The 25,038-nt window shown below is 42.0% G+C and overlaps 1 protein-coding gene across 2 annotated transcripts in view; it reads right to left on the minus strand.

The window, feature by feature from the left end:
• Positions 1-25,038, minus strand: part of TUFT1 (tuftelin 1) — a gene marked incomplete at both ends in the record, with an annotated part of 36,781 nt that overhangs the window by 6,416 nt on the left and 5,327 nt on the right. Inside the window, 5 exons of one of the 2 annotated variants that reach the window (XM_084241930.1) lie at positions 3,225-3,338; positions 8,101-8,229; positions 8,737-8,823; positions 11,284-11,385; positions 11,774-11,848. In XM_084241930.1, the coding sequence (XP_084098056.1) occupies positions 3,225-3,338; positions 8,101-8,229; positions 8,737-8,823; positions 11,284-11,385; positions 11,774-11,848 (507 nt within the window). The remainder of the gene's footprint in view (positions 1-3,224; positions 3,339-8,100; positions 8,230-8,736; positions 8,824-11,283; positions 11,386-11,773; positions 11,849-25,038) is intronic. The other variant, XM_084241931.1, reaches the window with a different exon arrangement.

The following is a 25,038-nucleotide window of genomic DNA, read 5'->3' on the forward strand; positions in this document are numbered from 1 at the left end:
CCGGTAGACCGTCAGCTTCATCAAGTGAATGGAAGTGATGCTCATCGAATCAACCTTTTACTTTCACAACTAAAGGTCAACTGACCTATTCAAGGCTACAGAGCTGGTGTATGACAGAGCCAGTGCACTTCAAAATCCATTTCAGGCCCCATGGTTACCCCACATTGACTCCTCTATCAATCACTCTGGGTAACCTCTGGAGAGCCTCCCTGCTCCTGGGAAAATAGCACAGCAGTAGCCAGTTTGGCGGGCTCCTCCCAAAGTCAAAGCAGGGAGGAGAGAATGAAAAACAGGATGATGTGTGAAAAGACGTGTCCATACTGCACTGGTGCATCCAGGGCAAACCTGCTGCAAATTCGTCCTGCCAGCAAGCAGCCAGCAGGTTGGGATCCACGCTGCATGCAGGCTTTTTTCACGATAATTGAATCTTGTCCGTCCTACCCTCAGGTTCAGAATAGTAAACAGGAAAGTCTAATTCCCTACGAGAGACTAAGAAAAACCTTCAAATGCCCATGTTAGCCTGGAACAGGCCAGTCCACTGGGCAGGAACTTAAAAACAAGGCTTTTTGTTTGTGTCGTTAAACACTACACCAGGTTGATATATGCTGGGAGCACAAAGGTAACGGCCATGGACTAATCCTTGCACCCTGTGTAGAATTACAAAGGAAAAATAAAACACTCCCCTGCCTTCAGGGACATCTGTCCCTGTAGCTCCAAGTTGGCCCTGCCCTAAAGGACGCTCTCACAAAAGGGTATGCCAACCTACACCGAAGTGGGAACAACCCAAGTAGCATCTCCATTGTAGGTGGGTGCTGAGGACCACGGGGTTAAATGGCAGTCCTTTCTGAAAAAGCAGGGGCCCATGGCCACAGCTGTGTGGGGCATTCTGGACTTCAGCGTTTTTACTTGGGGCCATTTTGCCCAAGTTTTGAAATGTCAGGTTAGCAGCACCCTCTTTGTCTGGTCAAAACTGAGAAGTACTTCATAATGCAAGGCAAACCTCACTTCCTTTATTTTTTAAAAATTTATATATATTCTACATCACCGTTAATTTTTAAACAATGTTTGCCTTTCCCCCCCCCCCCCCAGGTGTAGTCCCATAAGGCAAACATTTCTTTCTAAAATTCACAGTCTGGTAGGTGCCCCAGCCTCAACCTCTGCGTCCTCCAGCTCTGTAGGGAACTGCTGGTCACCACACTGATACATCGCCAACCAAATGACCCAAACTGTGGAATCTGAAATCGACGCAGCAAGTACCTTTCTCAGCAGACTTCTTTACCATACAGATATCTTGTTCTGAGACCAGATTAATCTTAGTAGAGCCCTAAAGTCCAAACTATTCAGGGCAGGAAAGCCTGTGTAGCAAATTGATCACAAAGAAATATATATAGGGAATCTTGTATTTCTAAAGCCCTTTAGAGTGATAAACGTGTATATTTATTACCTCATTCTAATTGCCCACTGACTGGAGAGGTATATTTCATGACTTCTTTTTAAAAAAGTTAAAACTGGGGGCCTCCCCGGTGGCGCAGCGGTTGAGCGCTGGGTTGCGAAGCTGCCCGCGGCCTCTGTGGCGCTGGTTCGATCCCCGGCTGCTCCCCGGCCACCGGCGGCGGATCCCACATGGTGCGCAGACCTCTCCTGCCGCCCGCTGCTCCCCTCAGCAGTGTACTTCAGTCCCTCTGCCTGCTCTGCTCCCCACTCTGGCTCTGGTGAATTCTCTCACCCTCCCGCGCTTCTGACTGTACCCAGTGCATGTATAAACAAAACAAACAAACAAATAAAATAAATAAATAAAACATGCCTCTAAAAAAAAAAAATTAAAAAAAAATAAAAAAAAATAAAAAAGTTAAAACTGGTACTTTGGGAGGTTAAAATATTTGCTCAACTAAGACAGACTACTCTAGGGGCAGGTGATGGGCCTCGATGCCCTTCCACTTCCTCCCAATCTTCTTCACAAACATTCTTTCTAGTCCCATGAAAGAGAAGAGCTCAGGCTGGCCTTCTTTCCAGCAGCTCCTTGACGTGCCTGGGCAGGACATAATCCTATCATTACATATTTATGACCTAAAAAATACTTTCCGTGTGGATGAACAACAGCAGATAACAGATGGTTAATCTCACACAGAGCAATTTAAAAGACTGCCCAAGCTCTCCTGCCCACCTGTGACTATGCAGGTGCCTCTCTTTTTCTTTCTCCTTTTCCTAACAAATCTGTTCTTTCAAAATGTAAAAAAAAAACTTCTAAGATTAAAAAAAAAAAAGGTAGAAAACTGACAGTGTTCACCCAGTGCATCTTCATTTTATACTTCAAGTATTTTCTGTGAAGTGTGGAAGACTTTCCACACTTTTAAGAATGGGAAGCCATCACTCTCTCTTTATAGGCTTTTGTATTTTTTTTTTAAAGATTGATTTATTTACGCATACAAGAACTGGGTTACAGGCCAGAGGTGCGGGTGGTGAGAGGATTCATCAGAGACAGAGTGGGGAATAAAACAGGCGGACTGTCTGTAATACACTGCTGAGGGAAGCAGCAGGCGAGACAGGAGAGGTCTGCTGTGCCATGTGGGTTAGCTCCCTGGCCGGGGATTGAACTCATGCTACAGTGGCTGCCCATCGTTTCATAGTGCTGCGACTTAACCCTTTGTGGCACCAGGGAGACCCGGCTTTGTATTTTTTTAATCTTCTATAATAACCTAGTTTTGCCTTTATCACAGTAACTGAAGAACTCATTCAAGGTCACAAAGCTCTGTGTGGTAAAGCCACGACTAGGCCTAAAGTTGCCTCAGCCATGGGCACAGCTCTGGTGATGACAGCACCAGCTCTTCCACTCACCCTGACGAGGTGCCCACTGGGGGATGCACAGCAAACTTGACAGCAACAGTCCTTGCCTGCTTGGTGCCCACAGCCCAATCATTCTTACTGCGGTGCTTATAGAAATGACTTAAATTACCTGCTGCTCCCAGACCAGCACCACCACACAACTTCAACAGAGGCAAGAATCAACAGCTGACCTTGGAATGATGGGCCAGCTTTAGACAATAAAAACTGTGACTCTCCTCGAGAAGGAAAAGTAGGCAGGAAGTACCTGGGCCTCAAAGCCTAACCTGTCTAGTTGATGACACCCAGCCAGAAAGACATGAAGTCCATGCTGACAAAGTCACTGGCACCTACACCCAGCAGCCCAACCCTGGGGCACCTTTTCCCCAAATTCCAAATCTCACCTCAAAAGTCACACGGTCTGACTGGTGCTTCCGCTCAGCCTCTTGCAGTTTGGCAAGCAAGTCCAGCACAGTCTTCCTCAAGCTATCGGCATCTTCATTTAAATAGGTGTCCGCCTACAGCCAGATCAGGAAAGGGAAGGTGAATCACTGTGTTTGCAGCAGGGTAAGGACACAGGTGCACACAATTGGTTTGAACCATCTTGTCCATTCACATCACACAAGGGGAGAGTTAGTCGGAGGTACCCACGAGTGCTGAATTATTCATTTGAAAGCATTCTCTCTTCATACCCTAAAGAACTCAACTAGTCTTAAAATACCCAATTACCTTAGGACACACTCAGCAATTCTTACACATGTATCTACTGATTGATTAATAGGGACGTTTGTGCCATCTTTGCGTGTGTGTCCTGCTTCCATCAGACCAGAGATCTCTGCAGCAGGGAACATGTTCCCCTTTGCACTACACTTCCCTTAGGGCAGAAACCACCACCCCACAAGGGGAGCATCGCAAAGACCCATCTTTTGTTGTTCTCTGTACCTAGCCCAGAGATCAGCGCATAAAGAATTCCAGATGAATGGGCAAGTTTAGGGCAAAAAAAGCCAACAAGTCCAGCTATCTGATTTTATGTAGGAAAAGGTGTCTCATCAGGTTATTGTGAGTCTCACACCTGGACACACCCAGTTGTGGGTGGGTGGTTAAGGCTGAACTGGCATGTAGGGTCTCGCTCCCATCTGCACACAGGCACCAGATGCTGCAGTTACCGGTTCCCTGTGAGTCTGACAGAAAATTCTCTCTGTCTTGCACAGTGGGAAGCAGCAACAACTTCAAGCCAGAGCCTGGGGCTCTCAGCTGGCAGGAGGGCAACAGGGTTGCAGGGCTGCCTGATACAAGCCCTCTGGGCTCTGTTTCTCTATCTGAGAAGCAGGAAGAAGTCTCCTCGCCATGCTTTGCCTTACTGGTAGGCTGCCTCAAAAATAAGATAATATCCAGTAGGGCCTGGGGCTTATGAGAAGAAAGAAGCTGAACAGATAATACCAGGTGTTATTACAGCTTGTTGCCAACAGCATATTTGCCAAATATGGTGACTCAGGAGGAAGGGAAAAACCCAAAGTGCACATCTTGAGCATTCGAGTGGCTGGAATCCCAAGCTTCCAAATCTCCAGGTCTGTAAGTTATCTGGTCAGTTCTTCTGTGTGTATGCACTGAGGCTGCTGGACAGGGCAGGTGAGAATGCTATGAAAGGCCCCTGAAGCATAACTATAATGTTTATTTTTTTTTATTTATTTTTTTTTAATAGAGGCATGCTTTATTTATTTGTTTGCTGGTTTGTTTGTTTGTTTTGTTTATACATGCACTGGGTACAGTCAGAAGCGCGGGAGGGAGGGTGAGAGAATTCACCAGAGCCAGAGCGGGGAGCAGAGCAGGCAGAAGGACCGAAGTACACTGCTGAGGGGAGCAGCGGGCGGCAGGAGAGGTCTGCGCGCCATGTGGGACCCTCCTCCGGTGGCCGGGGAGCAGCCGGGGATTGAACCGGCGCCACAGAGGCCGCGCGCAGTTTCGCAACCCAGCGCTCAACCGCTGCGCCACCGGGGAGGCCCCTATAATGTTTATTTTAAGAGAGGTTCTCAGGAGATTTTTTTAATCACCTGAAATATTTTTATGATGTACTGTGAAGAGAAAAAAATCTTTACAAGTAGGAGTAGCAGATAACAAACTAGATTTTTAACACAGGAACACAAAGAGATCCTAAGTACATGGTGCTGGTTCAAAAGGAAAAAACAGAAAGACAATACAAGTCCATTATGAAAACTGAAAACATATGTGATCGATGTATTTAAATCATACATTGCAGATGTTAGAGTATCTGCTTGTGGGAGAGAAGACCAGCGAGAGACCTACATGAGACCAGTGATGATAATGTGCTCTGAACTGATGGCAGGTATGACTCAACTCTGCATGTGAGGGCCAAAAAAACCCCAACCAAAGAAACAAATACAGGGAAATATTATGTATACATAAACTTAATATTGTAAATATGTATTTTCATTAAAGGAACCAAAGGAAATTTCACCAAGCTCTGGTTTTAATTTGGGTAGGTTACAATGGATATTCTTCCCTTCATTTTTCTGTTTCTGATTTCCAAATTTTCTACAATAAGATTTCTTGTATTTTTTATAAATCAAAAAAATATAACAAATGCCATTTTTTCAAAAGCACAGCTAATAACACCTCAACAAAGCTGGAAAAGATAAAATAAAAACACACAGCCATTGGAAGAAACATATGTGGTTATTCAAAGGTGTGAGATAGAACTATAATTACTAATGTGGAAAGAAGGCTATTAACAATCTTCTGTTGAAAAATATTAAAAAGTAAGCATAGGTACATTTGTTGTGTATATAGAGCATAGTATCAATATACAGATTTTATAGATGCACATATAGCATTAAATATGATTGCGTATAGAAAACACTAGAACATTGGTACTCAACTTCCACTAAACAGATTTTTAAAAAAGATTTATTTATTTATGCATACAAGAACTGGGGTATAGGCCAGAAGCATGGGGGATGGGGATGAGAGGATTCATCAGAGACAGAGTGGGGAGCAGAACAGGTGGATCTACTGAAATACACTGCCGAGGGGAGCAGTGGGTGAGTCAGGAGAGGTCTGCTATGCCATGTGGGTAGCTCCCTGGCTGGGGATCAAACTCGTGCTGCAGTGGCTGCAAATAGCTTCATAGGTTGTGTCTTAACCCCTTGCACCACCAAGGAGGCCCCTCACTAAACAGATTTTTATTTTTATTTATTTTTTTTTAAAGATTTATTTATTTATTATTTATACAAGCACTGGGTACAGTCAGAAGGGCAGGAGGGTGAGAGAATCCACCAGAGCCAGAGCGGGGAGCAGAGCAGGCAGAAGGACCGAAGTACACTGCTGAGGGGAGCAGCGGGCGGCAGGAGAGGTCTGCGCGCCATGTGGGACCCTCCTCCGGTGGCCGGGGAGCAGCCGGGGATTGAACCGGCGCTGCAGAGGCTGCGGGCAGATTTGCAACCCAGCGCTCAACCGCTGCGCCACCGGGGAGGCCCACTAAACAGATTTTTAAATCACCTATAGAATCACCTAAAGAGGCCAGGCACCAGACCAATTAACTCACTCTCTGGGAATAGCACAGGGGCATGGTTCCAGGGCCTCAGATGCTTCCAGGGCCACTCCAATGGGCAGCCAAGGCTGAGAAGCAGAAAAGGATCCACGCACTTAATCTGTTAACAGTGGATACTCCCAAGGAGGAAGAAGCTGAGATGAAAGAAGAGAGAAGGCAAGGAGGGAGGAGGAGGTAAAAGAAGGGGAGAGGAGGGCAGGGAGGGTTGGGGTGAGGAAGAAGTGAAGTGTTCCAGTGCTCTGTGGGGAAATGGAAAGAGGAGGGAGTAGAGAAACACATGCAGCCTTGGAAAGAGTCCCCTAGCCTAATAGGGAAGATGAAGGAAACCTCAGGCTAAAACCTCTCAGCAGACTGGAAAATAAGCAGACCCACTCCTTGTAGCCCAGGGAATACAAGCAGCTGCCTTCCACAAAGAGTTTCACTTAGTCCCTTAGGGGTCCTGATAAGGTGTAGCAAAGCATGAATCAACAGGAGAAGAGGCATCTGCAATTCTTTTTTACCCAATGCCTGATTATTCACTATGAGGGCTAGTTTGTGCTAACAAAGGGCTAGGACCTTTGAGTCAGTCTCTGAGCACAGGAGGTTCGTCTGCCACCTGACAAAGCACCTCCCACCAGCCAGATGAGCTCAAGCAGTGAAAGTCCTACCTTCAGTCAAGCAAAATGAATTGGGGCAGGTTGCCACACAAGCCAAGTACACACCCAAGCCAGAGAAACTTCGTGGTGCCAGGTTCGTGGGCACTGTTCTCCTGGTAAGTGCTAGAGAAAGCCCAGCCCACACAAACCAAATGCAAATAAAAGAGATACAGCCCATAAGTCAAAGGTGGATGAGGGTGATCATGGCAGAAATAGTTCTATTATCCTGAGAACAATTCTATTTTAGGGAGGCTGAAAAGCAGGATCCCAGGATTATCCATCCTCAAATGACTTCTCCAATCAGTTCAATCAAGTGAACTTTTACTGAAGACCTTCCACATCCCAGACCCTTTGCTGGAGGAGTAGGGTTATAGAGATAAAGGGTGAAGGCCTAACCTTGAGGAGCTTCCCATCCCCGGCAAAGAGTTACACACAAACAACAGAGGAGGGCTGAGAATTCCAATTTATACTACAGGCGTCACCCAAATGAAGCAAAATCAACTTACGAGAAGTTTGGATTTATACATGGTTGTCTGCTTTACAAGATTTTATATTACAAGAAGATTGATCACAGAATCCTGATAGACAAGAGGTTTTGTGAAATTTTATTTCTATAAATTCCATAAATATTTATTTCCTAAAAGCAGGTATACTTATATAAAGATTTATTTACTTATGCACACAAGAGCTGGGGTACAGGTGAGCATGTGGGGGGTGAGAGGATTCACAGAGACAGAGTGGGGAACAGAACAGGCAGATCTCCTGAAATACACTGCTGAGGGGAGCAGCAGGCAAGTCAGGAGAGGTCTGCTGCACTGTGTGGGTTGCTCCCTGGCCTGCCGGGGATCGAACTTGCAGACAGCTCCATAGGCTGTGTCTTAACCCCTTGTGCCACCAAGGAGGCCCAGGTGTACTTATACAAAAGCTGATGTAAGTAAAGCAAAAGCTCCTCTGCTGGAGAGCCCTGGCAAGGTTGTGAGTGCCCAGCAGAGCCTAATGCTCTCTTTTCTTGACAGTATTGTTAGATTCAGCACCCAGTGGGTGACGGGCAAATGGGACTGCCTGGCACAACCCCACTTTCTCGGTGGGGACCCAGCAGGGACCGTTTCCCATTACCTGTATCTCCTGTTGATGGAGAGAATCTCCTGGATCTCTGTCGAGCTTGCTACTTATGTCTTCCCGGAGCTTCTGCAGGCAGTTCCTGGCCTGGGAGAGGAAGGCAAGAAGCTTTAGCTTTGGCATAGGGAAAGAGAGCACACCAACCACCCACCACTCCATACTCCTGTGAGTCCCGCACTGCTGTAAGCACAGCTGGGGAGAGTGGATCCAAGCCAAAAAGGGGGTACAGACTAGTCCCTTCTATACAAGCCCAGATGAAGCTAATGTTTTAGTTATAGATGACAGGTGTCAAGGAGAACCATAGCCAGGGAGAAGGTCAGGAAAAGTTGGGGAGGTGAAGCTGGCAATTTGAGATAGCATGGCTAGGGGAGAACACTAGGCACATGGTATTAATTTGTTAATGAAAGGATAGGCTGATTCATTAAAGGGTCAAAAATGTTATTTGGTACATGAGAGGGCATGGTGGTACTTTGGAGATAAGGGAGCAGAAGGGAAAAAGTAGGAACCCACCAAGAATGGAAAGGAACCAAAAATAAAAAAAAGTAAGTTTAAGAAAAATGATCCCAGTCACTTCCGTAAGGGAAGGGTACCCACCTCCTGGATGTACTGGACCTCACTCTTCAGCTGATCAATATTCTTCTCATGGATCATCTTGTCTCCAGACCTCCCCTTCAAGTACACCTGAAGTAACGAAGATAGCACTATTTTGTTATGACAACTCAAGCTAAATTAATTTCATGACAACAGTCAGCCTGGCATGAAAGTAAATATATTACCACCTTTCTGGGTAGCAAGTTGGTGATTCAGATTAGAAAACTTAAAACTATATTTACTCTTTGATCTATGAAATCTACTTGTGGGAATTTATCCTAATGAAATACACTTAGTTCAAATGGTAAAAACAGTCACATGTATATATGTAAATTGATAGGCAGGGGTTGTAAAAGGTATTACACATTTCTCCCTGTATACCATGCTGGAGCCTTTTACAGTTGAGAAAATTTTGGTTTTTAATTGTATCATAAACCACACATAGTAACATATATGTTCAGCAAAATGTTTCTGGCAGCAAAAAGTGAAAATCAGACAAAATATCCACCAATGGGCAATTAATTAAATAAATTATGGCATGTCTATAATAGAATATTATGGAGTACTTCAAATGCCAGATATTTACATTTATGGACACAGAGATATTATAAACTACCACTTAAGTGGGAGGGAGAGCAAACTGGAAGAGTATATAATACAATTTGATTTTTCACAAAATACATAGTATAGAAAGAAAAATGTCTGAGGGGATACACAGTAAAGTATGACCAATGATTATACTGATAGAATTATGGGTAATTTTGCTTTCCTCAAGGGCCATGACATGACTTGGAATAAGAAAAAGAAATTAAATAAAGGATTCAGATTGGAAAGGAAGAGGTCAAATTAATTTGATTTGCAGTGATGTGACCACTGTATACAAATTATCCTAAGGAATCCACTAAAAAACTGTTGGAACAAAGAATGAGGTCAGCAAGTTTGCAGGATATAATGTCAATATACAAAAACTAGTTGTATTTTGACATTGTGTTTCTTCAAAGGTGATAAACAAATGGGAAATGAGCATGTGAAAAGATGGTCAATTTTATTAGGGAAATGCAAATTAAAACTACAGGACACCACTTCATATCATCTAGGAAGGCTATAATCAAAAAGATGGATAATAACAAGGGTTGCTGAGGATATAGAGAAATTGGAACCCCTCATGCATTATTGGTTGGAATATAAATGGAGCAGATGCTCTGGGAAACAGTCTGGTAGTTCCTCAAAAGATTAAATACAGGGTCTGCCTGGTGGCGCAGCGTGTTGAGCGCCGGGCTATGAAGCTGTCCGCAGCCTCTGCAGCACGGGTTCGATTCCCGGCCGGCCAGGGAGAAACCCACATGGCATGGCAGACCTCTCCTGCCTGGCCCACTGCTCCCCTCAGCAGTGTCTTCGGTCTATGTGCCTGTTCTGCTCCCCACTCTGTCTCTCTCTGGTGAATTCTCTCACCCTCCTGCGCCTCTGACCTATACCCCAGTTCTTGTATAAATAAATAAAATCTTTAAAAAAAAAAAAAGATTAAATACAGAGTTACCATACAACCTGCAATTCCATTCCTAAATATGTGCCAAGAAATTAAAAACCTATGTTCACACAAAAGTTTGTACATGAATATTCATAATGGCATAAGTCAAAAAGTAGAACAACCCACGTGCCTACTAATTGATGAATAGGTAGCAAAATGTGGTACATACATTCAAGGTAATATTCAACCATAAAAAGCAATAAGTACTGACATACGTTACAAAATGGTTGAAGCTTGACAATATTATTTTTTTTTAAAGATTTTTATTTATTTATACAAGAACCAGGGTACAGGCCAGATGCGCAGGAGGGTGAGAGGATTCACCAGAGATAATATCTGCTGTGCCATGTGGGATTCTCACTGGCTGGGATCAAACCCATGCTGCAGAGACTACAGACAGCTTCACAGTGCTGTGCTCAACCCACTGCACCACCAGGGGAGGCCCAGTGACAATATTATTTTAAGTGAAAAAAAAGACACTAGAGACCACATGTTGTATGATTCCATTCATATGAAATATCTGAAAAAGGCAAATTCATAGAGACTGAAAGTGGTTGGTGATTGCTAGGAGCTGAGAGGAGTGACTGAAAATGTTCTGGCATGAACAGCGGATGTACAACTCTGTGAATGTACTAAAAGCCACTACCTGTATACTTTGAGTCGACTTTATGCTCTGTGAATTATGTCTCAAAAAGCTGTTTTTAGAACAAAGTGAGTTGTATAAACACCCCCTTTACCTCCCGCCTCCACAATCTCCAGCTGGCAAACGGAGAGTGAACAGGCTCCCAGACAGGTTGTGCCACCATGCCTAGGCCGGGGTAGGTCACACCAAAGTCACTATAAGGCAGTGGTGTCCTGGTGCTAATTAGGATCTTTCCAGGAGAGCCAAGAACCAGCATTACAGATCTAGTTCTTCTGAGTCAAACCACAAACTCCTTTAGGCATAACCAGTTGCTCCCTCTCATGTTTGCAGAGAGGACGAGAGAGGAAAGACAAAGTGGAGGTGAACTGAGCTTACTTACCTTAATGATCTCCTCATGTCCATCGTTGGACTCCACCAATTCTGAGGCCAGAGAATGACCAGTTGAGTAGCCAGACACCATGGCATAGGTCTTCCTGCCAGCCTGAGAGAGAGAGAGAGGTAGAGAGATTCAGAAATCATGAAAAGTCCAGAATTGAGCCTCTTTACCAACGCAAAAATCTGCTCCTCAAGAGACGTGAAAGGTTAGCAGAATTTGCCCTCTAAAACTTCATCTCAGGATCTCTACCAGAAGTTACACAGTAGCAAGAACATCAGACAGGGAAAATTAGTAGAAATTGCGGTTAGTTTTCATTTTAGTGGCGGTCTCCCATTCCCGGAAGCTGCGCATATGCTGAGGTCAGCAAGATGTGCCTGAAAGGAAGCGCTCCCAAATTCACAGCAGCAGAGTGGCTCCAGCAGTCAGGGGTGAGAGTCAGTAGCAAGGAAGAACTGGTTGAGGGGAGGCCTCACCCCACCAGAAACCTCAATACCTTCTGGGCTATGTGTTCAAGTTCCTCTCCTGTCAGTTCACTCTGCAGAGTCAGTCTGAGAATGTCCACGCTGCCCTAGTAATGACAACGACAGCAACAATAACCCTTTACCTTTACAGTCTTCTATTGGTACAAGGTGCACTTTTGCTGAAACTATGGAGTGGGCCTTATTATCACCATCTCACAGACAAGGAAAGCAGAGGTCCAGAAGGGTGACCTTAGCTTTCCCAAGATCAGGTCTCTCCTGAGTGGTGGAATGTCTCAGAGAGGTGGGGGCTCTGACAGTGCTCTTTATACTGCAGAAAGGCTGCACAGCAAGGCTGCTCCAAGCAGCTCCATAGGGGAAGGAAGGGACTCCCCTCCCCTAACTCTGAAGAGGGCATTCCTGGCTTGGTCATCCCAATTCAGAATTTCTGTACCTGACAGCCAACCAGGAAGTTACTGGTGTACTTTACAAGCCTATGATGTCTTTCCTTAACCAAACTACCATTTCTATATAGCCACACAGACATTATCCAAATAAAAGCAGGCAAGACAATAGTTATTCATCTAGATATGAGCCTAGCTTCAAAGGAAGAACCAGGTTTTCTTTTATAACTCAAAGGTTAAAAAAAACACTTTGTGGGGAAAATACAAAGCCTAAGGGGAAAAACGTGGTAAGAGGTAAAAGTGCTGGGATTGGATATCTGGGGAGATAATAGCATAGGCAGGGTCAGCAAGGGAGGGTAGGCCAAACCTTGCCAATAACCTGTAGAGGTGGATGAGGGGCTCAATCATTCTGATACACTGGTTCCCATTTGATAAATGAGAGTTTAGACATAGTAAAATTAACCCTTGAACTATGCAGGGGTGTGGAGGAGGTGAAGGTACGTTAGGGGTACCCATTGCTGTCCCCCAACTCCTGGGCACAGTTGTAAATCCAAGGATATTTATAGTCAGTACTTAGTGTCTGCAGGTTCACCAACGGATTGATAGCTGTATTGAATCAGAGTCTAACAGTTAACCCTTTGTGGGAGTATACACCTTTCCCAGGCAATACAGCAAAGTCAATGATGATCTATCCAAAGGTGAAAGTGATCTTGATGTCATCTGCTCATCCCCTATCTTGAGACCCAACAGGATAAAGGCCATTCTACCCTTACCATGTTTTAAGAATCCATCCTAACCTTCCAAGTATCTGTTAGAAGGAAAGGAGGAAGAAAGGTTGGCATCTTCCCAGGGAGTTGGTAAGTTTCCTGGACAGGCAACTACAGAAGGAGCAAGTCAATTTCTGCAATGAGAATACTACCATCCAACTAAAGGTAGGGTTTTTTTGTTGTTGTTGAAGATTAACTGAAAACATATGAAGGTTGTTCTCTGTCACATAAAGAAATATTCAAATAATAGCCCCCTCCTAGTTCTTAGAATGAACCCAAATTTAAGAAAGACAGAAGATACTCCCACAATAGTCCTTAAGCCTTCCCAATCTTGGCAATGTAGCTGGTTTTACAAAAACACTTAATTCCTACAAAATAAATGTCAGATCCTAACGTGACATTTAAGGCTCTCAACAGTCTGAGTCAATTCACCTATCTTGTTACTGCCCCTCCTTGCCTGCCCCCTCTATACATTCCTTGCCCTCCCACTTCAGTGCCTTTGCTTTCTACATTTCCTTTGCCTTAAGTGTCCTTTCTTTTCATCTGGGGTATCTGCAGGTCCCTCAAGAGTCATATTCAAATGCCACATCTTCCATGACGTTTCCCTATACCCTGTGGGTAGTACACCCTCCCCGCCCTGAGCTCCCTCAGCATCACAGGGCCTCCTGTGGCACCTGCCTCTCCATCACTTGTGATCCATGAGGACTGCCCCTTCTGACTGTTAACTCCCCGAGGACTGTTGTCACAGCCCTTAACACAGGTTAAGTATTTTCCAAATGTAGAATGAGTGCTCCATGATACCTAGGTCAAGATGTTACAAAGAAAGAAGAGGAAATGATTTCAAAATTGCCAGAGTGGCTGCCAGCTCTTTCCCTCCAGAACAAAAGCACGCACTTTGCTTAAAACATTTCCCCATACCTACAGGCAATTGAGAAAAGCCGGGACAACAAAGGAATCAGCCAGTGAAGCTGGGAATTAGCCGGGTCATTGCATGAACCCAGGCATTCTAACTGTGAGAGCACAGACAGCTAGGCTGGGTTGGTGCCTAGACAGATCATCTTAGCCATTCAAATTAACACAGATGGAGAGGAGAAAGGGGACAAGTTGAAAATTATTCAAGGCAATGATAGCTGAAACCACCCAAATTTGGCAAAAGACATAAACCTACAGAACTGAGCAAATCCCATACAGGGCAAAACCAAAATTCTTGCCCAGAAACATAATTAACTCTATCCAAAAACAGCAGAATACACATTCTTTTCAAATACCTACAGAACATACACTAAGACAGACCCTAATCTGGACCTTAAAGTAGACCTCAACTCATTTGAAAAAACTGAAATCATAGAGTATGTTCATCTGCCTATAATGGAATCAAACAAAAAATAAATAAGAGAAAGACAACAGGAAGATTTACAAATACTATGAAACTAAACAACATACTTCTAAGTAATCCTTGAGTCGAAAAGGCATTCTCAAGGAAAATAAAACAATCATTAAACTGAATGAAAATGAAAAAACAAAATGTCAAGCTCTGTGGGACACAGTTAAAGCAGTACTGAGAAATTCATAGTGTGTTAAGGAAAGCTGGGGGGGAGGAGGGAGAAGGGTTGGGAAGGAAGGTCTCAAATCAATAATTTAAGCTCTCACAACAAGAATTTAGAAAAAGAACAAACTAAACCCAAAGCAAGCAGAAACAAGGCATTAATAAAGGTAAGAACAGAAATAAATAGTTCACAGAAAAACTATAGCGAAAAATCAATGAAACAAAGATCTAGTTCTTTGAAAAGACAAATGAAATTGATTAACCTCTAGCAAGACTGACAAAAAATAAAAGAGAGAGACACAAATTACCAGTATCTGGAATGAAATAGGAAACTTCTACAGACTCTGCAGGTATGAAAAGGAGTAAGCAATACTCTGAATAACTCTATGAGCATAAATTTGATAATTTAGATAAAATAATCAAACCCGGACCTCCCTGGTGGCGCAGCGGTTGAGCGCTGGGTTGCGAAGCAGCCCGCAGCCTCTGCAGCGCCGGTTTGATCCCCGGCTGCTCCCCGGCCACAAGAGGAGGGTCCCACATGGCATGCAGACCTCTCCTGCCGCCTGCTGCTCCCCTCAGCAGTGTACTTCGGTCCTTCTGCCTGCTCTGCTCCCCGCTCTGGCTCTGGTGAATTCTCTCACCCTTCCGTGCTTCTGACTGTACCCAGTGCTTGTATAAATAAATAAAAATAAATCTTAAAAAAAATCCTTTAAAAAAAAATCAAACCCTTGAAAAACACAAATTACCTTAATTCACCTGATATGAAATTGGTAATAAGAATAGCTTTATAATTATTGGGGAAATTAAATTTACAATTTAAAGACCTCTAAAAAGAAATATCCAGATCCAGATGATTCCACCAGAGAATTCTATCAAATGTTTTTTTAAAAAATAGTACCAATTGTATTGCTATATAATCTCATCCAGAATATAGAGGCTAGTCTTATCCTGGTACCAAAACCAGACAAACACAATAACAAAAATAAAGAAAACTATAGAAAAATTATAGTTTTTTTACATTAATAAAAAACATGAAAAGACATTTTACTGAAAAAAGATATACAGATGGCAAATAAGTACATAAAAGGATGTTCAACATCATTAATCATTAGGGAAATGCAAATTAAAACCACAGTGAGACACCACTACAAACCCATCAGAATGGCTACAATAAAAAATAGTGACAAACCAAATGCTGACAAGACTACAAAGATATTGGGATCACTCATACACTGCTCCTGGGAATATAAAGTGACAGCCATGCTGAAAAGCAGTTTGGCAGTTTTTTAAAAAATTCAACATACAACAACCATATGACCCAGCATTTGTACTTGTGGGTATTAATCGTGGAGAAATGAAGACTAATGTTCACACAAAAACTGGTACTTTAATAGCTTTATAATAGCCCCAAAGTAGAAACAACCCAGATGTCCTTCAATAGGTGAATGATTAAACAAATTGTGGTATATCCATAAAATGGAATATTTACTACTCAGCAATAAAAGGGAACAAATTACTGGTGTATAACAGAATAAAATATTGAGGCAACAGCAACTTCCAGAGAAATTATGCCAAGTGAAAGAAGCTAATCACAAAAGGCAACAGACTATATGATTCCACTTACGTAATATTCTTGAAATGACAAAATTACAGCCATGGAGAACAGGTTAATGATTGCCAGGATTAAGAAGATGGAGGCAGGAAGAACATGGGTGTGGCTCTACAAGGTAAATCTGGATTATCTTTGGCTGGCAGGAATATTCTGTTTCTTAATTGTACTGATAACAAATTTGGTTTGTGATAGTGTATTATCATTTTTGCCAAAAGTTACCATGGAAGAAAAGGAAGTACAGGGCACAGGGGATCTCTATTATTTCTTACGGCTGCACATGAATTTACATTTATCTTTTAAAACAAGAGGTAATTAATACTTTCAGAGACCAAAAAAATTAAAGAATATAATAAAGAAAATAAGCACTTATAAACATACTATTCAAAAATAATCATTATTAAATGTTAGTGGATTCATTATAATTTTTCTGTGTACATTAAAAGGCATACTTCGATACTCAGTTATATATTTGATCCCTCCCCCAATATGTCATCATTAATTTCTATCACAGTAAACATTCTTCAAAGTTGGCTTTTAATGAATAAACTAAATTGTTCAACCTAAGACCCACCCTTCCTTTGTTCTTATATTTTTTAATTTTAGAAACTATATTCTACTTGGATAGTGAGAACGAGGTGACACACAACAGTACCTCGATCACCATCAGATTAACTTGTTGGCCCACTGGCCCTGAAGTCCAATTTGACTTACTCCTTTGTAGAAAAAGAATGGGATCAGGAACAGTGACCTTGACTTAAACACTGTCTCTGACTTTCATTTGTTTTGTGTATTGATCTTATTCTCCCTCAATCTTGGTATTTTAGTTGGTAAAATAGATAACCTGACACTTAAGTGAAAACGTAGTACCAAATACATATAATTTTTAAAAAAATGCCAACTCCTCAAAATCTGATATAGTGCTCCTCTTCAAAATATTTTCACAAACATATTTCCTATATTTACAGATCAGTAAATATGCCTTGTTATTAGAAAAGAGGTATATTGACCCTTACCTTACATCACATGCAAACATCAATCCATGTGGATTGCAGATTTGAAAGTAAAAAGGAAAATAGTAATAGTTTAATAGGAAGTCAGAGGACAGACACCCTTTTAACTTTAGCAAAGCAACTTTTTTTCTTAAATGTGGCACACACACAAGAAATCCTCCCCATAAAAGTTTTAATAAATCAGAGTATATTAAAATTATGAATTTTTGTTGATTAAAAGATACCAACCTCTGAAAATACCAGGTAACACACACAACATTAGTTATTCACTTTACAAATATCTGACAAAGGATATTCAGAATAAAGAAAGAATTCCTACAAAGCAGAAAGACTAAAAACACACTATCTCCAGTAATAGATTTCTGGATCAGAAAAAGGAACAACTGGTGAAATTCAAATACAATCTATAGTAATTGTATTATATCAACATTAATTTCTTAGTTATGACAAATGTACCATGGTTGAGTAAGATGTTTACATGGGGAAACCGGGTTAAGAATATACAGGAATTCTCTATACTATCTTTATGCAACTTTTCTATAAATCTAAAATGATTCCCAAAATAAAATGTTTATTTAAAGAAAGGGGAGCAAAGAGAAAGGGACCAACACAAAAATGGGCAAAGGCTTTCAACAAACACATCACATAAGAGGATATCCAAATGGTCAATAAACATATGAAAAAGGGTTTAGGTTCATTAGTAATCATCATTATTACTAGAAACAAAGACCACAAGATGATACCACATAATAGACATAGGAATTGCTAAAATGAAAACAAAACAAAACCCCAAGTGTTGAGGAATGGGGAACAATCATAACTCTTACACTAAAGGTGCAATTAGCCAGGATTATAATCACTTTGTAAACGAACAGATGCATAGATGAATAGATGAAAATGAATGAATGAATAGATGAACAGATGAATGAACAACTGAATAGACACATCCCCTCTAACATAGTAATTCCACACTTAGTTTTTTTTTTTTTTAAAGATTTTTTTATTTATATGTACAAGACCGGGGTACAGGCCAAATGTGTGGGAGGGTGAGAGGATTCACCAGAGACAGAGTGGGGAACAGAACAGGCAGACTGACCGAAGTACACTGCTGAGAGGGGCAGCGGGTGAGACAAGAGAGGTCTGCCACACCATGTAGGTATCTCCCCGGCTAGCCGGGATCAAACCCACACTGCAGAGGCTGTGGATAGCTTCACAGCACTGTGCTCAACACGCTGTGCCACTGGGGAGCCGTCCACCCCTAATTATTTACCCAACAAAAATGTACACATGGGGCCTCCTTGGTGGTGCAGGGGTTAAAGACAGCGCTATCAAGTTATCTCCAGCCTCTGCAGCACAAATTTGATTCCCCAGCCGGCCAGGGAGGGGACCCATATGGTGCAGCAGACCTTTCCTGTCTTGCCCCCAGCTCCCCTCAGCAGTATATTTCAGTCAATCTGCCTGTTCTGTTCCCCACTCTGTCTCTGGTGAGTCCTCTCACCACTCCCTCCGCATCTCTGGCCTGTACCCCAGGTCTTGTATGCATAAATAAATATATATTTTTTAAAAATTCAGACACAAAAAGTCTACTGGATGATACTTCTTATATGAAAAGTTTAGAAACAAAAAAATTACCATATATGTTTAGAAGTCATTACCCAAGAGGGTAGCATGTAAAAGGGGACAAAAGGTGGGTTTCTGTGGCACAGGAAATGACTTGTTTCTTAATCTGGGTATTTGTTAGTGTCCAATTTGTGAAAATTACTTGACCATACATTTGTGCTATATGCATGTGTTATGGTTAAATAACATGCTTTAAAAAAAGCTTAACTCCTTACCATGCATTTAAATCCCCCTCGTGATCAGATCTAGCCCTGACTATAACAATGTTTTGACTCCTATCAGCACTCTGTAGGGTACAGCACCCATGTATCCTATACTCAAACTATCCCAGACTTTCCTAATCTGATTGTAGAAGCGCATCCAAATCCAAGTCTTTCTCTTGATGAGTCTTCCAATACAGTATGTGCACATATTGGTTCCCTTCCTGAGACCCTCCCTTTCCTCCTTGGAGAATTCCCACTCAGCCTTTGAGGCTCAGCTCAGACATCCTTCTTCTGAGGATCCTACCCCAACCTTCCTCACTCAGGGCCTATACCCTACATATCCTACAGTGTAACACTAACCCCACTCCTTCATGACTACTTATTCATTCATCCTCCCAATAAAATTTAAGCTCCTTGAAGATGCGGTTAGCTTGCATTTAGCACAGTACCTAAAGTAGGTACTCAAAAAAGACATGTTGCATTAATTCCAGGTGATATAGTCAGGGATTTTCCCAATCCCTTTCTTTTAAGACACTGAGACTTTTCAATTTAGAGAAGCAGTTTTGAATACTGGAAAAAGCAGGCAAGAAAAGGGGGCGAGGGAGTGAGCAGAGACTAAGAAAGGCAACTCTGAGATAAATGTAAGTAGCTAATAGATAAATGAAAGATGTTCAATCTCGCCAGTAATCAGGGAAATGCAGGTTAAAACAACTATCATTTTTGTGGCAGTTCCATTAAATGTATATATTTAAGAGGTACAAAGATAAGACATGCAGAAATAATGCTCAAAGCAGCTTTGCTGGCAATGGCAAACACTGGAAACAACCCACTGGTCCACTACCAAGAAAACAAGAGGAACAAATTCTGGTGCAGTAGTACAGCAAACTGCTGTGCAGCTATGAAAATAAGTAAATTACAGCTACGTGCATGGACAGGAATGAGTCTCCACATTAATGTTAAATTTAAAAGTAAGCTGTAGAATATAGATACCACATATATAAAGTTCAAAACATATCAAACTAAGTTGAACACATAGTAAAACAAAAATTGCCGCGCACCAGCACAGCGATGGACGATGAGGCCGTCTCAGGGTTGAGATTGTGCAGAGTGGTCAGGGATTCGGCAAATAAATGACACACAGACACACTTCAAGAGAGTGAAAATCTGAGTGTAATTTTCTTTGAGTTGGTGGCCAGTGTATATATGTTCTCTAAAAGCATAGGAACGGTGAAGCACAGCAGTGGACAAAATCAGCTTGTTCATAAGTTTAGCTTATCATTGACAGGGCAGTGATTTATGTCCGAAGTTACATCTGGACGTGGCCGCATCCTTAAGTAGTCAGGCTATTATTTTTTCTTTTGTTCTATGTAATTACTTTTTTGTTTTAATAACTATTCACTACCACTAACTTATTTTTAATTATTATTGATTATTATGGGTGAATTTTACTTCTTATAATGCAATGCTTTTTTATTAACATCAAAGCTATCAAAGCTGAGCATATAACCTAGAAATTACTAACCATTCTATTATTACACAGAGTTTTGTAATGTTTCATTTGAGTTAGTCCAGTTATTAAATTACGTACGTTTTTTAATTAGCAACCAATGACCTTTTTAGACCGCGAAAAGAAAAGATTTTAGAAAGACAGTTATAGTAGAATAAAGTTTGTGGGCCTTAAGAAAGCGAGATAAGGTTCTGTGTGGGCAGCATTCCTTCTTACTTTCCTGTGGTGGCTTCTGGTAGTAGTTATCTCTTAACAGGCATCCGACTTATCTGCATCTTAGGGAGTTTGCTGTTCTCCCCCTGCGCGCATGGTTCCTTGCCCACGCCGGACCTCAGGGACCATGGCAACAGCCATTAGCCCTGAAGGTCATGGCAGGGGGAGGTGCAGCAAAAAATCAAGGAAACAAACACAAAATCCAAGACAGTAATTACTTCTGTCTATGTTGGAAGTAGAGAGTTACGGTTCCAGGGAGACCACAGGGCTTCAAAAGTATTGAGAATGTTCCATTTCTTAAGCTGGGTGTTCAGTAGCCAAGAATTTGTCTTATTACTGTTTTAAAATTATCCACATGTACAAGTTTCTTTCTTGCTTTTCAGTAAAAGCAACTGACTTCTCTTCATGTAAATCCTGAAGAAATATTTTTTTAGTCCAAAAGAATGGCAAATACTAAAGATACTAATAATATTCAGGATTGGTGAGGATGCAGGAAAAAAGACTAATCTCACATATTGTTGGAGAGAATGTAAACTTACAAAGGTACTTTTGGAAGCTAATTTGGCAATATTTGTAAAAGGGCTTGCATATTTTATAAACTGCTTGAACTCAGTAATTCCATTTATTTGGAATATGCCCTATGGAAATCCATGTGTATTTGATGAGCACAAATCTTTTAACTGCAATACTGCTTATAGTACTTAAAAAGCAGAAACAATATGAATACTCTCTAATAAGTAAGTATAGTACCATCCATACTATGTAAAGTACAGTAACATCCATACTATGAAATACTACATTGCTGAAAAATAAACCGCTATGAACTGACAGGAAAAGATCCCCAGATATATTAATTCATAAATAAAATGACTTTTCATTTATTTAAAAAATGAACACATACATATACAAGAATGCATCATGCTTATGAGATATGTGTGTGCGTTTTATATACATATAAAATTTCATATTATGGGTAACTGCCAACCCCTATATATAGCACTTACTATGTGCTAAGCCCTACTGTGCCTTGTTCTAAGTACTTCCAAGTATTAACTCATCCAGTCCTCACTGCAATATCACATTGTAGGTATTATTCCACTTTACAGATGAGAAAACTGAGGCATATAAGTTTAGCATTTGCCCCAAATCATATAACTAGTAAAGGACAAAGTCAGGATTCAAACTCAGGCCCTATGACTCCAGCATCCTTGTTCCTAATTACCAGGCCAATGGCATTTTTTGAAAGTAAGCACAGAGGAAAGCTGAATTCATGCACACTAAACTAGAGCAGGGCAGGAGAACAAAGTGACTTTCATCTTATATACTTCTCTAGTGTTCTTAACTTTAGCAACAAAAATTTGTGTGGCATTCCTGTAATAAAAATTCTAAAAATAAAAAGAAGGAAAGAACAGTACTGAAATTGGAGTGAGAGGTAGCCTCTGAGGCCGCCTGACACCCATTAATCCTCAAACAAATTACCTTATTTCTAGGCCTCAGTTTCCTATTTGCAAGATGGAGGTAATAATGCCCCTTGCCTAGGGAAGAGGGGCTATGGTAAGAACAACGTGAAAGTATTTTGTGAGCCATAGCACTTCACAAAGGTCAGGCAGAAGGAGAGGAGACAAATTGTCTAAATGGAGCCTATAAATAAATCTCGGGTTCTCTCCGGCACCTCACCCTCTAGAACCAGAGAATCCAGTCTCCAAGGCCACAGGCCTCGCCCCACAGTCCTAACCCAGCGCCAAAGAGGAACACACAGGCCCCTTTCTGCTTGGTGCCGTAAGTCATTTTCCAGAGCTAGAGGGAGCTCAGAGCTCCAGAAGCTTTAGGAACACCCCAAAAATGTCTAGCAGGAGACTCTGATAGGCAAGAGAGGAAGTGGAACCTTCTACTTTAGGGGTAAAGGAACAGAGTTAATCACAAGGCAAGGAGCCTCCAACCTCATAAACATTCTTGGGGAGAAGCCCAGCCACCGCCAAATTACAGGCAGCCTCTCTACTCTGTTCAAACAAATCTCTGGCTGTGACTCACTCCTCAGAGCGGGGAGGGGGTAAACACATAGCTGAGGGGTTAGAGATCAAGACGCTAAGGAGAAGCCACAGGGAGATAAGCAGGGAGGCCAGAGGATCTCACCCCACAGGTACATGTGAAGAAGGAAATATCTGTGGGAGAAATCTAGGTTTCCCAGGTTCCCACTCTCCAGGCTTCTGAGGAGGCCACAAGGGCCAGTGGTGAGGGTCAAAGGTCTTTCTAAGAGAACTTAAGGAAAATAGAGAATGACCTGAGCTGGAAACCAACATCCTTAATGCATCTTCCCCCTGTGACCTGCTCCTCCATCACTCTGTCCCTCAATCCTGTCTCTTTCTTACTCCACTGTACCTTTCAACGTGTTACAGCAGTAGCCACCTCAATTCCCCTTCTCTAAGAAATGCGAATTTCTAGTCCCTTAAAACACTAGATCCTAAGTGTTCAGGAAGAGGAAAGCCCCATAAAGTCAAATGAAGAGGGTGAGTTGGGGTATCTCATGTCAACCTCTGTTGGCTGAGACTCTCAATCCACTTAGCCGGATGTCGTTGGTCCTTCCTGCCTGTTACAGGGCAACCGGGGGCCAGAAATGGCCCTTTGTTGAGTATGACACAATGAATCCCTGCTGTTCCTTCCCATAGATTAGTCAACAAAACAGTTTTTTGTCTGGCTACCTGCCCAGAGGCATGGGCTGGACAAGCTCGAAGCAGAGGACTGACCTGAGGTGACTGGGAGGTGAAATGAGAAAAAGGGATTAAGGGTGGCACTCTAAATGGGGCAGCCCTTCTCATTACCTGGAGCCTTGGTACAGGAAAATGCTGGGGCCTGGCAGTGACTGTGTACACAGAGGGCGGTGGGTGGGCTCTTGAATTCTCAACTTGGAAGTACAGCCAGCCTCTTTCCAGAAAACCTGCCCAGTTCCTTGGCAGCCCCACCCCTCTGTAGTCTCTAGCTACCTTGTTTTGTGATTTTTGTGTTTATGTTCCCAGTCTTTGGAAGACCATTTCTCTTTTTTACCTTTCTCTACCTGTTCCCACCCTATCCTATATCTTCTCCTCTTACTGCCCCTGCTGGTCAGGCTTGAATCTGGGCTACCAGCCTCCTGGTACATATCTGTCCCCCCAGCTAAGCCTCACCCACCTCTAGAAAACAAAGGCATTTCACAAGACTCTACATTATCACCCAAAGAGACCTTAATTACCAGCAGGCGGGAGAGGCTCATCCCACCTGCTCTGAGCACACGTGTCTGGAACCGAAACCATTTGGGTACACATGCCACACCCCCCCACACCCCACCCCAGAGAAATATGGGCAAACATTGGTGCCAAATGCCTGGTGATTGGGTAAGCATCCTCTCCTAGATCTTTTACAGAGCTTAGGGTTCCTCAAATTCCTGGCAAGCTTGGAGACATCAGCTGTAGTGCTCCTAAAAATCAGAACCTGGCAATGAACAGGGAGGATGGAATGGGATGAAGCGGAACTTGTAGGCTGAGCTTGGGACAGGCCTTAGTAGTGAAAAGAACAGGCAATCATCAAACTTGAAAGGTTCCTCTGCCCAGGAGTTTCTTCCCCACCCAGGTATCACAGAGCAGGGGTTTCTACCATTTTAGAATTCATTCACTGTTTTGGAATAAGTACCAATGACTCCAGATGAATTCCCTCTTAAAATGCAAATATTCTGAACTAGCAATAGCACTCCTAGGTATTTCTCTCTAAGACAAACAAGCAAATGTTCATAGCAACATTATTCATAATGGACAAAAAGTAGAAATGACCTAAATGCCCATGAATATTTCTCCATAGCAAACATATGTGGTAATTTAGTCATATTGGAATATTATTCAGCCATAAAAAGGGATGAAGTACTACCTTGTGTTATAATGAGGTTCAACCTTAAAAATATCATGCTAATTGAAAGAAGTCCATCACAAAGGGTCACAATATAGGATTATATTTACATAAAATATCTAGAACTAGGCAAATCCATTGAGAAATTTAAAAAAAGTCAGACTAATAGTTGCCTACAATTGGAAGGGATGGTGGGGGAAGTAGAGTGACTATTAACGTGTCAAGATTTCTTTATGGGATAATGAATGTTCTAAAATTGATTGTTGATGACTATAGTTCTGTGAATTTACTAAAAACTATAGAATTGCATACTTTAAATGGGTGACTTGTATGGTATGTGAACTATATAGCTCAATAATGTTGTTATATAAAGAAAATGAGATTCATGGCAAGCCTTCAATAAACCACTGCTTTAGGTATTTAAAAAAAAAAAAAGGAGTGGGCTCAGGAAAAACTTGGTATTAAATTAACTGAAGTTTTAAGGTCCTAAAGCGAAGATACTTATTACCGGGTAAAGACAAAGATGATGCAGATAATGAAAAAAT

The sequence above is a fragment of the Talpa europaea genome (assembly GCF_964194135.1).
Source record: "Talpa europaea genome assembly, chromosome: 9".
In the NCBI taxonomy this organism is placed as follows: Eukaryota; Metazoa; Chordata; class Mammalia; order Eulipotyphla; family Talpidae; genus Talpa; species Talpa europaea.